Source organism: Xiphophorus maculatus, chromosome 4, assembly GCF_002775205.1.
Source record: "Xiphophorus maculatus strain JP 163 A chromosome 4, X_maculatus-5.0-male, whole genome shotgun sequence".
Classification (NCBI taxonomy): Eukaryota; Metazoa; Chordata; class Actinopteri; order Cyprinodontiformes; family Poeciliidae; genus Xiphophorus; species Xiphophorus maculatus.
Window position 1 is genome coordinate 4,786,442 of NC_036446.1, and position 13,133 is coordinate 4,799,574.

The 13,133-nt window shown below is 38.5% G+C and overlaps 1 protein-coding gene across 3 annotated transcripts in view; it reads right to left on the reverse strand.

Annotated features, from left to right (window-relative positions):
* lrp4 (LDL receptor related protein 4) overlaps positions 1-10,807 on the reverse strand; it is a 112,039-nt gene extending 101,232 nt beyond the window's left edge. For all 3 annotated transcript variants that reach the window (XM_023332431.1, XM_023332430.1, XM_023332433.1), the window contains exon 1: positions 10,452-10,807. In XM_023332431.1, coding sequence (XP_023188199.1) covers positions 10,452-10,512 — 61 coding nt within the window. In that variant the 5' untranslated portion in view covers positions 10,513-10,807. The remainder of the gene's footprint in view (positions 1-10,451) is intronic.
* Between the last annotated feature and the right edge of the window lie 2,326 nt (positions 10,808-13,133).

The window sequence follows — 13,133 nt, forward strand, 5'->3', positions numbered from 1 at the left end:
ATTGGCTTAATCAACTATGCACAATTAAATGTGGAAAACTTCACAAAAACTTGAAAATTTAACAGGGAAGTGTAAACTGTACGTATCAAAGTATGAAAGATTTGTAGGTTTTTATGCTGTTTTCAAGCATAAAACAGAAGAAATAGCACAGTAAAGTACTTCACCTGCAACATAACAGTGAAACTCTGAATCTGGAGTGTGTATGTGGAGAGTCAGGTTTCCGCTCTCACACTTTCAGGTTACATCTTTGCACATCAGTAGGAGATGACACTCTAGAAGGGCAAAAGATCAAAAAAAAGCCCCAAGAAAGGCTCAGCTGTCCCACTGTGTGTCCCAATCTAAATGGAAATCACTACTATGAGTAAAACGAAGGAAGACTTTATACAGCTGTAGTTTGTTACATTGTGAACAAACACAAACACAGAAATGCATCATATTATCAGTTTACTATAAAAACCAAGTTGCTAAATGAATGTTTGAAAGTTTATCCAGAGGCTGTTGAGGGAATGCTTTCTATGATACTCTAAAAACCCAAGTTTAAGGCAGAATTTAACAGAAGACCAATATTTTAAAATGTCAAACACATTTTGAGTAATTAATAAGTAGATTTCAGTGAGCTGATTGAGAAAATGTGTCAAGCACAAGAAGACTGGAAGCTACATGCCTCGCATGAAAGCACTTATATTATGAAGTGAAAAGAAAAAAGAAAACATTACCTGAGTAGCTCATTTTTGAAGTTAATGTTAAAGATGTCAGAAGTTTGATGCATCATCTAAGCATAATGCAATATAGCAAAAGGTAATTATCAGCCATTGCTTTGACATAATTTAAGTTAAGATCAGTATCCAACAGTATGTCAGAAAACCAAGGACTAGCAAAACATAGCGATAACCAGTTAGCTTAGCGATGCCAAAAGGTGTGTTTTTTTTAAGAAAAATAAAGTTTTCAAATGGCAATCAGAGACAAAGAGAGAAGCTAAAAATTCACATCATGTACCAATCACAAACCCAAATCTAGATGAGTAAACGGAGGAATTATGAAGACGATCACTCTGTCATAAATTAGCACAAGAGAAATCAGAGGATTTATATAACTTATCACAAAACCGTGTCCCCCTCTGCTTTCATCATCTTGGTGATTGTTACTGTCATATTTCTTGAAAGAAGAGTAGTTTATTGAATTTTTGGACATTATCACACAATCAGGTAGATCTATAGATTAAATGTTTGGCAGCCTGGTAGATATCCTCTTTGTTATCTGATAGGCCTATGGGAGGAGTCCATCGATAAAATTTCACATTTTATTTAAAAACCAATCTGTACTTTTTTTAATGCTGACTTTTTCAAATCTCGCCATGGTGACACTTCTGGTTTTCTCTAAAATAGTCACTGGTTTTTGTGAGTTTTTTGCAAACAGTATCATTTATTGTGATGAAGAGACAATTTACTAAAACTTTTGTAGATTAGAAGAGATATTTTTTTGAATGTAAAAAATCTTGATTTTGTTAGCAAAATAATAAAGAAGATGCAATGCCAACTACAGGCTTTAAAAACGTGTACATTTTTGCTGCAACATAATGAACGCATTACATTTAATTGATACGTTGTTGTACATAGGAATGCTGAACTACACATGGGTCCAATTATAGCCAAAGGTTTTCAGTTATCCTCCCCAACGTTGTCATCAGCATTGCCAAACATGTGAGATGCACTGTAACCTTTGAACATCAGAGTCACATTCAGGAATCCGTTCTGTGGGCATGAGATTATATTTCGGTGATGTGAATTCAACTCCACAGTGCAGCAGCATACCTCCTACTGGTTTCAACAGCCAGGGGGACATCAGATCTTCAGCAGGTGCTTCCCTGCAATTGTAGGTGTGGGAGGAAAACATGACACTGATCTAAACACACTTCTTTCAGCTGTTGTATCAAAGAGTGCAATGCACCAAAACAATTTTGAGTGTAGCTCAACAATGGATTTAGACTAAATTGTAGCTTGTCTTTTTTTTTTCTAAAACATTCAGACCCAACAAATTCGTTTCTATAGTTTGCATGAACACAACAAGGACAATTCATTTCATGCTACTGCGCACACAGACGGTTATTTAATTTACTGCTTGAGGCTCACAAGTGTGCTGGTAAGCAAGTGCAGAAATCTAAGAGTGTGTGGGGTCTCTTTCAAATCATATCACATTCTAATCTTATCTGGAGCTGGAGATGGAAGCTGTGAGTGTGTGTTCCTAACCCTGTCCTGTAGCTGTGCAGGCTGTTTGTGCATGCTGGTATGTTGAAAGCCACCTTTTGGAGGTAATCTGGGAGACAGCTGCAAGCCCCCATGTGAAACCCCCCCACTGATGAACAGAGAAGGTGGGCAGGCTGATTTGAGAAGGCTATCTGGACTGATAGAAAAGAAAAAGAGAAAGGAGATAAACCTTTGAATACAACACAAAAACCACTAAAGAAAGTAGGAACGGCTGCGTAACAAATATATTCATAAATTTGCGACGATTTTCCAGAGTCAGCATGACTATGTTAAAATTAACAAAAAGTGAGAAGTGATTTAAAAAGGGTTTTTTTGTAAGGCAGAACCCATTTTATGTTATTAGGAAAGAATTAAATGTTTTGGGGTTTTTTTTAAATTATGAACTGGATTTATGGTTGGATCTTAACCAGGCCAGTCTAACACATAATCGTTAACTGGCCTTTGTAATGTTCAAACATAAATATGCTAAGTGATGTGAACCACTAAAATTTCAGACATGTATTAGCTGGTAAGTCCTGAAAAATGTGCTTGGTTTTGTACGGGTTAAATTCATCTGAGCAAAAGCGTCTGCAACAAATTTATTCCATGCTTCTACGATAATTAATCTGCAAAAACAGAAGTTAACATTGTCAAGATGTCTCCCTGCTAAACCTAAAGCTGCTATCAGAGAAGTGCTCTCTTTTCTTGTATTGTTTTATCAAATATTTTAAATGCAATCTGACATTGATCACAAGTTAATAAGCTGTTTTAAATTTCTTACTGCACCATTTGAACATGTGAAAGCATACTAAAACCATGACCTATGATTAGCAGATTCAAGTAGTTCCTTAGTCAAAGTCATCAACTGTGTTTAAAACCAGAGTGTGGTGGAATCCTGAGCAAAGGCCAGTTGGGTAAATGTTATATAAATAGACTACTGACTTCAAACTTGGGATAGAGCTCTTTCCCACATCAATAGTTTTCATTTGCCACGTCAGTCTGCTTGCTTCATTTCTCCCTCTTTTTCTCCCCCTGTGCTTATACTCGCCATAAGAATGTATCACAACTTCTAACACCAGCAGGCTGAAGTAGGACAACCTTCTTTTCCTCGCCAGTTGCCATGGTGAGTTGTGTGTAGCATCAGAGCTCCATTGAGGATGGCTTGTATGAGTCACAACGCTCCCAATTCAGAAGACAAAAAAAAAACAATGAAAACTCAGTTGACTCATATCAGCTGTTCTGAACCCAAACACAGCCCATACCACAACTTAAGATGTATCAAATGAGAGTTAGCCTCACACATTGTTAAATATTTTCATTGGGACAGGCTCTAAAATTGGTCTGACTCATTCTTTTGATGCCTTTTTTGGCAAGTTCACAACTGTTTAATGCTTGGCAGCAGTTGTGAGCTACTTACATCTAGATTATCATTTACTTAAGAGAAAGGAGAGGACATCTTTATGCATGTGCCATATTAATTCACCCTTGGTGGGCTTAGGATGACATCAATTAGCAGAAAAAAGCCTCATTCCCTGTCTTCAACGAGGCTCCGTTAATAGCAGTCTGTTTGCAAGCTACCATCCAATCAAGCAAAAACCATATATGCACACACAAACCCATTTTGTCCATACCTCCTCAGAGTGTACTGAATTAAGCTTTATCCAATTAATGAAGAAACATTTCTTTCTCTGGCTGCAGTTATTTGAATCTTCAACTTTCAACAAATCTGCTTCTGTCAACACTCGACAATCTGGGATGAGAACAAAGGCGTTAACGGAAAACAGTGCAAGCAGATTTAGCAAATGTTGCTTCTCTGTTGCTTTTAATGGGAAGAGCAAGTCTCTCCGCATACTCCATGAATGGACCAAAACCACTAAGCATTTTAAGCAGCTTTAATCTACTCGTGCCTATTTGCAAAAGCACATTAGAAGTGGTGAGGGTTTTTTTTTTTAAATGTCAGAAAAATGATGTTTGTAAGATTTAGCAGACAGCAATTTATAACTCAAGAAAAGAGTAAGTGGTGCTGAGAATGCATTTCCAAAACGGGAGTTTATTTATATCTTTCTCTGAGCAATAAATGTGCTGAAGTGAATTAGTGTAGAAACAAAAAACAGTGAGGAATTATTTGCCAAAGATTTGAGGTATGGGCTGTCCACTTAGGAGCATTATTTTAGACTCATAAATGAAAAAGTTGATGTGCTGGGGTTGAGAGAGAAAATTCATATTCCACCTCACTACTTATGAAAGGTAGCATGAAGGACTGCCAAAGCAAAACAGGATGGAGAGCACAGAGCTTGGCAACCCCAGACAATCTGGTAACTTTTCGAATATTATATAGTTTTAAGTTGGTCTACTGTGATTATGGAGAAAGAAAGGCAGATCAGATAAAATGTTATTCATCATTCCAAAATGATAGGTACATAACAGGCTCTACTTCGAACTTGAATTAAGAAAAACCAAGGTAAAGTGTGATCCTACCTGTCTATTGCATTGAATCGGTTCCTTGATAACAATTCAGGTTGTGGTCAGGTTAGAAAACACCACAGGAGTTTTATAGCAGCAGACAATACCCTGTTTGTTAAAAACATATATCATCACATAGTATCAGCAAATACCTAAAACAGAGAAGTCTTATGAAGTCCTCTCTTCTAAATTATTAAACCATTTTTTTCAATATAAACATGTTAGTTAAGGTTCTCAACAGATGATCCAAAGATGGAATAGCTGCAAGAGTAAGTTTAATTAATAAACTTAGTCTCAAACAAAAACTGACTTCAATTAGCAAAAAAAAAGAAACAAAAAAAACATGATACCCTCTCTGACGCTGATGTTTATATCTCTATAGTGAACTTTGACCCACTTCCCTGCCACAACTAAGGAAAAGCATGATGCTACCAGCACATGTTTCACTGTTGGGATATCAGGGTTATTAGTTTGCTCACAGTATGTCCAAAGCTTCTTCTGTTGCACTCCACTACCGATAAAGCTAATATCTTGTTCTGAATGTTTTTTTTAACAGGTTATCTGTGAGAATATTTATATTCATGTTTCATTTGATTAAGAAAACAAATGGCCTCTCTTTTAAATGATGCTAAAAAAAGAACAAGTTTTGTCTCTATGAATATAATCACACTGAATGGACATTCAATGATGTAATTTTAAGTCAGAGCTACATAATAAAATTAAGATTGCACTGCTACAAAAAAGTCAGATGGACATTCATTTACAAAAACTAATTGTAGATGGTTATTCCCCAAAACAACAACAAAAAGGTTGAGTATGCTGCAAATTGCCCTCATCTCTCAGTTAAAACTATAGCCATCCAAACACTTCTGTCATAAAAACATTATCTTTATCCTCAAATACAATCCTATGATGTCTTTATTTCAAACGGAGACAACAAAGAGAATAAGTGGCTTATGTTTTATGACTAAAACCACACTGGGGACGGAAAGAGGCCCTTTATCTCAACAATCCCCTGATTGTTCCCCACAAATGTCCTTTTCCAGACATGCCCCCGTTTTATGGACTGTCCCAGGTGAAGCTTTCCTCTTTAGTCACAAAGTGAGGAGAGGCCCTAATGAACAATTAAGTTACTATGGATCTCTACCTGAGTGTGTCCTTCAAAATGCCTTTGTGTCCTTGCTCCCCCCTCCACTGGTGTGCTCAGACAGCAAGTCTCCAGGCCTGCTTATCTTTCTGTCCTCCACAGCAGGCCCCCGCTGAGACGGAGAACCAGAGTTTATTACAGTTTCCAATAATCTGCAGCCCCCAAGGAGCTCAGAATGACAGTACTTGGTGTGGAAAAGGACAGGACTCTATTTCACTACCAATCCTCTGATGGACCACCAATATGATGCATGACCACTAGTAAACTACACGAATTACGGAAAATCTTTGTATTTTTTCTTTTTTTAATTCAACCGAAACTAAGTTTTAAAAGAAAGACTCTAAAGCGAATTGTGTTGTTGGGTTTACAAGTTCAAAGACATTCATGCACAACATTGACCGTTATGCGCACTTCTGGAGATCACCTCTAGGAGCATCAGAGAGCATCACATAACCTTAGCCAGAACAACCAATGAACTAAATTTCAAGTGATCCAGGAAAAAAACTAATCCTGTGATTCCCCAGAGGAGTCACTTTCATTTGTTGTCCCTGGAGAGACTTTTAAAAATACACAGTGACTTACTTTTGACAAGGATTAAGAATCTTAACATTTTAAATTTCCTTTCCAATATAATTACCTTGGAAGGCACAAGAAATAATGACAAATATGTATTTTCATCTTGTTTGTAACTAGCCTGAGGAGGATGATAAAATTAAACTTTGGCAAGCATTTCTACTGGTGGCTCATATCTGTTGTTACAATGAGAACAATTGTTCTCCAAAGTACAAGCTGATGGTGGTTAACTTTGTTTGTCTGTTTGCTGTGTGCACTGAAAGCTGACATCTGTGACACATATTAGAGCAGTGAGCATAATTGAAATACGCCCTGGGGCCGCAGATTCATGTTCTGAAACCAGAAACAATCCAGAAGACGAAATCACGCCCTGGGGTCTCTTACAGAGAAAGCCCGACTTGCAGAGTGAGGGCCAGGTGATTTAGAGGAACACGAGGAGGGTAGAGATCTGAGGTCTGACATTTATCCATCAGAGAATGTTAGTGGGAGAGCGGGGGTGGAAATCAAGTAATCATAGTTACCTCCACTGCTACCTTGGAGGTGCAATTCCATCCCTTCTGAAGAGACACACAAAGCACAGCGGGGATATCGGGTGGCCTGTTCCCCCTTCCTCTGGCGTAAGCAACAGCCTGGCCAATGCCAACCTAACCATCTAGACTTGAAGAGGGTATAGAACATTTATACCCTCCCAACACAGGAGCTTAAGTCTTACACATCCCAATAAATCTGGGCTTTTTCCACCTCATAAGTCCCCTAAAAGCCTTTAACATAGGCTTTGCAGCCAGAATTAAAGGTGAACGCGCACATGTGCCAAAACAATCAGATTCAAGAAAAAAAAAGAAAAGAAAAAACTTGTTTTATAGAAACTAGCCATAGCTACAACCTCCAGGTCAACATTTCCCCATGAGAGAGAAATACTGTGCCCTATAGAGATGAATCTGCACCAAAAACAATACAAAGAGTGTAACAAATCTCTCTGTGGGCTGGGTTAGTCATAAATGTCAACCTTGCAACATTATTAATATCAACACAATTACTCGGAGGACACTTAATTAAATGTGACTTGGAGCATTTCTGCAAGACGAAGTCATAAATTTACATTCTGAAGCTTGCTGGGTATGCACAACCATGCCTGGACGTTCATAATAAAACATTTTTTTTAAAAACACTGGTGTGAGGCTGTTTTAAACTGTCTATTGTCAGGGGACTAATCAATCCAAAGAGAGGGTATAACAAGCAGGAAAGGGCACAGCAGGTGGAAGCAACCTGAACCAAAGATCAAACTTTCACTCTGCCCTCTCCAAGCCACTTAGCTTGAAACTTAATTCCACAAGGACAAGATGTTGCATCTTGTTCACTCCAACAGTCAATCAAGATCTAGTGTAGTTATAGGTGCAAAAACTACAAATCAAATCTGTTTTTGCTCATTCAATCTACATCATCAAATGCAAATTAAGTTTCTTAGAGTAAGTTGGTACCTTGTTCTTCCATTTATGACCTTACCAAAAGGTTTTAGATCAGTTTCTTGCCGTTTGCCAGCAATTACGACAAATCTTTTACAGAAAAAGCTGCAAAAAGACATCAAAGAACATGTTATGCAAAGATGGTCTTATTTCATTTATATCTCTGCTTAGGACACTGAGTTTAGACCAAATATCAAATTCCAAGACTCTTAGATCAGGAAGACAGAAAGGAGATGTTTGCATTTAAAATAACATTTGTATTTTTCTTTATTGTGTTACATCTCATTCTACAGTAAAAGCATTATTGTGTAAACTGTACCTTTTACAAGATATCAAATCTCATTTCTGACATGCTTTCTTGAAAATGCTAAGCATGGAATGACTTCTTTGGAACATAAACATAGGTTCTAAGGTAACCTGCGACTCCAATCAATAGCTGATCACTGAATGAAAAAGGGCCCTTGTGGGAATCACAGGAATGGGTGAGGAGACGCACCGTCCCAAAGCACACCATTAAACTGTGTAACACACTTGCCAACATACCATTAGTCCAACTCAGCCTATTACTGCAAGGCCAGTGGACTTGGCTGAGAAGGCATTTTGACCTCACATACATATTAACATGAACACCACACAAACACACACACACACACACCCACACACGCACACACACCCACGCCCACAGACAAACAGTTTAATAAATTATAGCTTCAGGCTATGTCCAGTCAAGTGGAACCAGCAGCTGACTTTAATGTTGCCATTTATTTAGAAAAGGCAACACTAAAATTATGGTATTACCCTTGTTTTTCATCCTTTGAGCCAAACAACATTTTTCCTTTTTATTAAGTTAAATACTTAGAAAGTACCTCATGCTGTAGAAAACAGATGATCAATGTGAATAACTTGGCCGGAAACATGGCAAACTTTAAGATCATAATTTTAAAATTAAAAGGTGAACACCATCTATCAGCGGTCATCACATAAACAGAGAGTGGAGCTATACAATTTATCCTCCACTTGAAATGCCAGCGGTGGCCTATCGCAATCAGAGACAACAGACAAAGACGTGTTTGATACATGACACACGCCCGGCAGACTTAATTGCTTTATGACAGAACAAGACTATAATCAAACCAGCACGGCTCCCAGCCCCAGATAACGAGGGGTTGGCGTGTGTGTTTGGGGAGCGGGACATAAAAAACTACATTTGAAAAAAAGATGAAAAGCCCAACTATTAATAGGATGTGGATCATCCATTGTACCTTTTGTTTTCAGTTGAGATATCGACTCCTATCTGGGTGACATTTTGAAGACGGTTTTCTGATGACATTTAGGAGATGTCACATTTGCTCCAACCTCCCTTTGAGATCTAACCAGATAATTACAGGTGTAATTTTGGTTTGGCTGTCAGGTAAATCTTCATGATGTGTCAGACAGCACGGCACTGGGCACCCATGTATATAATAATGCTAAGCCTTGTCTCTATGTTTGTGTGTGTGTGTGTGTGTGTGTGTGTGTGTGTGTGTGTGTGTGTGTGTGTGTGTGTGTGTGTGTGTGTGTGTGTGTGTGTGTGTGTTTGGGAAAAGCAGTGAGTCCTCGCATTCCAGCGGCTGTTCTAACATGTTGTAAACACAAGGAGTTGGAGAAACATTGGACAGGGGGTGGTGGAAAACCCTCATACTTATGACAAGTGCTGCTAAAGGGGATCAGGGTTGGGGCACAAGATCTAAGCTATCAGAGATAAACACATCTCTCCACCTGCAATGAAAGCACAAAAGGTTTATGAGAGATTAATCCCATGGATTCCCCCCCCCCCCCTTTTTTTTTTGCCCTGGGAGAGGATACTCAAAGAAGTGCTCAGAACTTTCTAGCTCATAGAAAACACACAAAAACAATGTGAAAATCTTGGACTTCCTGCATCTGACGCCTCATTTCCAGCATCTACGAAAGTAAGTCAAGCAAAGGCATTCTGCCCGATTTAGGAACGGATAATTTATTCCTACATCAGCTTGTGCTGGTAAAAATCAACCTCAAGGCGAAGATCTGACAGCACACTGGCATACGCACACACCTCCTATGCTGGAGTAGACTGAATGCAGATTCCACACACCAGAAACACGTTTTATCATAATATAATGCGCTCAAATGCGGGAAATTCTGCGCAAAACTTGGGATGTACTGTTGTAGTCTAGCATTGGGCTACTGCGCTGGCACAATCAAATGCAAAAAGGTTACAATAAATCAAAGTGTTGAAGCTAACAAAAAAAAATTATGCACTTTGCAAGTCATATTAACATTCATACACAAAAATGAAAGACTACAGTCTGATCGGCGCATTTTTGGTTATGAAAATACCTTGTAGAAGGAAATCAAATACATTTCACCAACCCAGTGTCCCCAGTACGAGAAGAAGTTAAGTGTTGTTGGATCTAATTATCTGAAAGTGCCACAAACAGTCCAATTCGCAGTTTTAAAAATATCCATTTCTGTGCACCTCTTCCAAAACACGCTCACATGCAGTTTGAAGCCCGCGTCGCTGCGTCGCCTCTCGGACTCTCTTACCTGGACTCTGGCTGAGGAACAAAGTTGCCAGGACGCCCCACAGCACCGCGGCCAGCTGCATCTTGCACCCCACTTTTCTCTGGCTCTTCTCCGGGCTTCTCGACCCCCTGCTTCCCCCTCGTCTCTCTTTATTCTGTCCCCCCTCAACACAAACAAATACCGACGGGCTTCTTTCACAAGAAGACGCTCCCCCGGCTCTCACCCTAACCTCTTGGCATGACTGACTTTTTCTCCCCGTCTGTCTCCTCCGCCTCCTCCTCTATAGTGATAAAGCAACAAAACCGGGATTAAAAAGTTAACTCTGAGAGGAGCAGCGCGGCCACGGTCTCCAGCATGTTGTGCAGTCGTTCCCGACGGTGTGGATACCAATAGGAGCCGAGGGCTGTACCACCATGGAGCCGGGAGGGTAGTTGAACTAGCTAATGAAGTAAATGAGAGCTAACACTATAATACATCAACGACGGTAGGGAGTGGCTAACTTTAGAAAGCTGTAAAATACAAGAACATATATGAAAGTGATTTAGTGTCATGTTTTGCTAAGTCATGTCTCATTTCATGCCTGTCTGTGTTCCCCTGTCCCTTACAAAATGGGCTCGTCCAAAATCTCTGCTCTTGTGTCATTTGTTAAATTACGTCTTTTAAAACGCTGGTGGTTCGCAGAAAACACAGCAGAGCATCAGAGGCATAAATAAAACAGCCTGTCCCTGTCTGCTCTGCAAACTTCTTCTCTTACTTTCTTTCTTTTTTCTTCTTTTTTTTCTGCACAATGAAGGTTGCAAAGGAGAAGAAGTGAAGCATAAAAAGCTTTTCTGTTCTCACGTAAGTAAATGGAGGCAAATGACAGAGTGGCGGTTTTTATAGTGGAGAATAATGATTAAAAGATGAGGTCATTACACAGTCATTCATCCCGCAAATTTACACAAAACCACCAAAGGGATCTGGTGGTAATATTAAAATCTGATTAATTCCAACAATGTTGCCGTAGATGCATGGCTTGCTTTCCTAGAATTGCACCACTTCCCCTTGAATGAGAATGATATAACTGTATCACAAGTTTATGCCTGGCAGAAAAGGCCCAAAAGATCCTGCTTTATAACAGCGTAGTAAATCCATCAGGCACTAAAAGATAAAAAGGCAGACACATGTAATATAACAGCAGTCAGACATGGTGGTAGTTGTGTACTGATCCGGGCCTTTACTTTACTCTTCACCCTTAATAAACTAAACCATCTTATATTTACTCATATGTTCTTTGTCCAATCAGCATTCGTTTGATTGTCTGAAACATGTAAGTGACAAAAAAGCAAAAACAGAACAAATTCTCTCCCCGCTTCTGCTCTGCATACACAGTAAAAGTTAAGAGCTGTAATTAAGACCATTTCTGTGTTGGAGCACGGATTTCCATCATTAATTGATTTACCATCAGTGTTAAAGGTAAAGATAAATTTATTAACAAGCAGAGCATCATATTGATGAAGTGTGACACAAATTAGCTGGTTGTCAATGACAACTTTGAGAATAGATTTCTATATAATAATTTATTATACCTTAATCAGAAACTAATTGATATGTTTTATTTCTTTTTAACATTGTTGCACAAAAAGCCAAATCAAAGAAATTATCTTAATAAGTAGAATTCAACAAATTTAGCTCAGGAAGCACAATTAAATAGTTGTCTGCAAATTAACTGATTTATTTTTGCCTTTTAGCAGAAATACTTCCACAAAAAATGTACTCAGAAACAATTAAAATATTTATCCATGTGAAATGTAAAATTGTCTTACAAATAGCTTTTTTTTTTTTACCAGCCCTGTTTTTTAAGAGTTATTTGGTTGATGGCTGTGAGCAGGAAGGGTCTCCTGTAGTGGTCTGTATTGCAGCACATCCGAGCAAACGTCTGACCGAAGACACTCTGTTGTTGTATAACATCCTCATGAAGAGTTTGCTCAGAGTTGTTTGTAAGGTTCTTCATTTTATAAAGAATTTTTCTTTGCACAATCATCTCCAGATGTTCCAGAATAGTCCCCGGAACAGAACCAGCTCTCTTTGTCAGCTTGTTTGACCTTTTTAAATTCCTGGCTCTGATTCTGCTACCCTAGCAGAAGAAAAGAGCAGCAGAGATTACACTCTCCACAACAGACATACAGAAGATTATGCTGCATTTTTCTGCGACCACTGAATAACCTAAGGTTACAATCTGCTCTGTCCCTGCTAGAAGAAGTCTCTAGTGTTGCATCTCCTTCCAGTCTGTTGTCCAGGTGAACACTAAGGTATTTATCCTCCACTACCTGCACTTCTTCTCCCATGATGATGGAAATAGTGTTTGACCCAATCCTGTTTCTCTTGAATTATACAATAATCTCTTTTTTTTTGTTCACATTCAGTAAAAGATGTTTTTCCAAGAAAGTTTAGTGGTTAATTTAATTAAAGCTGCTGTTGAAAGGTCTGGGATAATAACTGCAACTATACATTACATTCACGTTTTATTAATTTACAGTGTTGTTACACCAACCTTCTCAGATTTTGAAATTAGGCTTCTTCTTTATCCACTTTAACAAATGATAATTTAAGAAGGAGTGGAATTAAATTACTGTATATTTCCTCCATATTATTAAAATGAAAGTTAACAAAACCATTAGAGTATATTTCCATTTATTTTTGCTTTACCTTATTTTGTTTTCA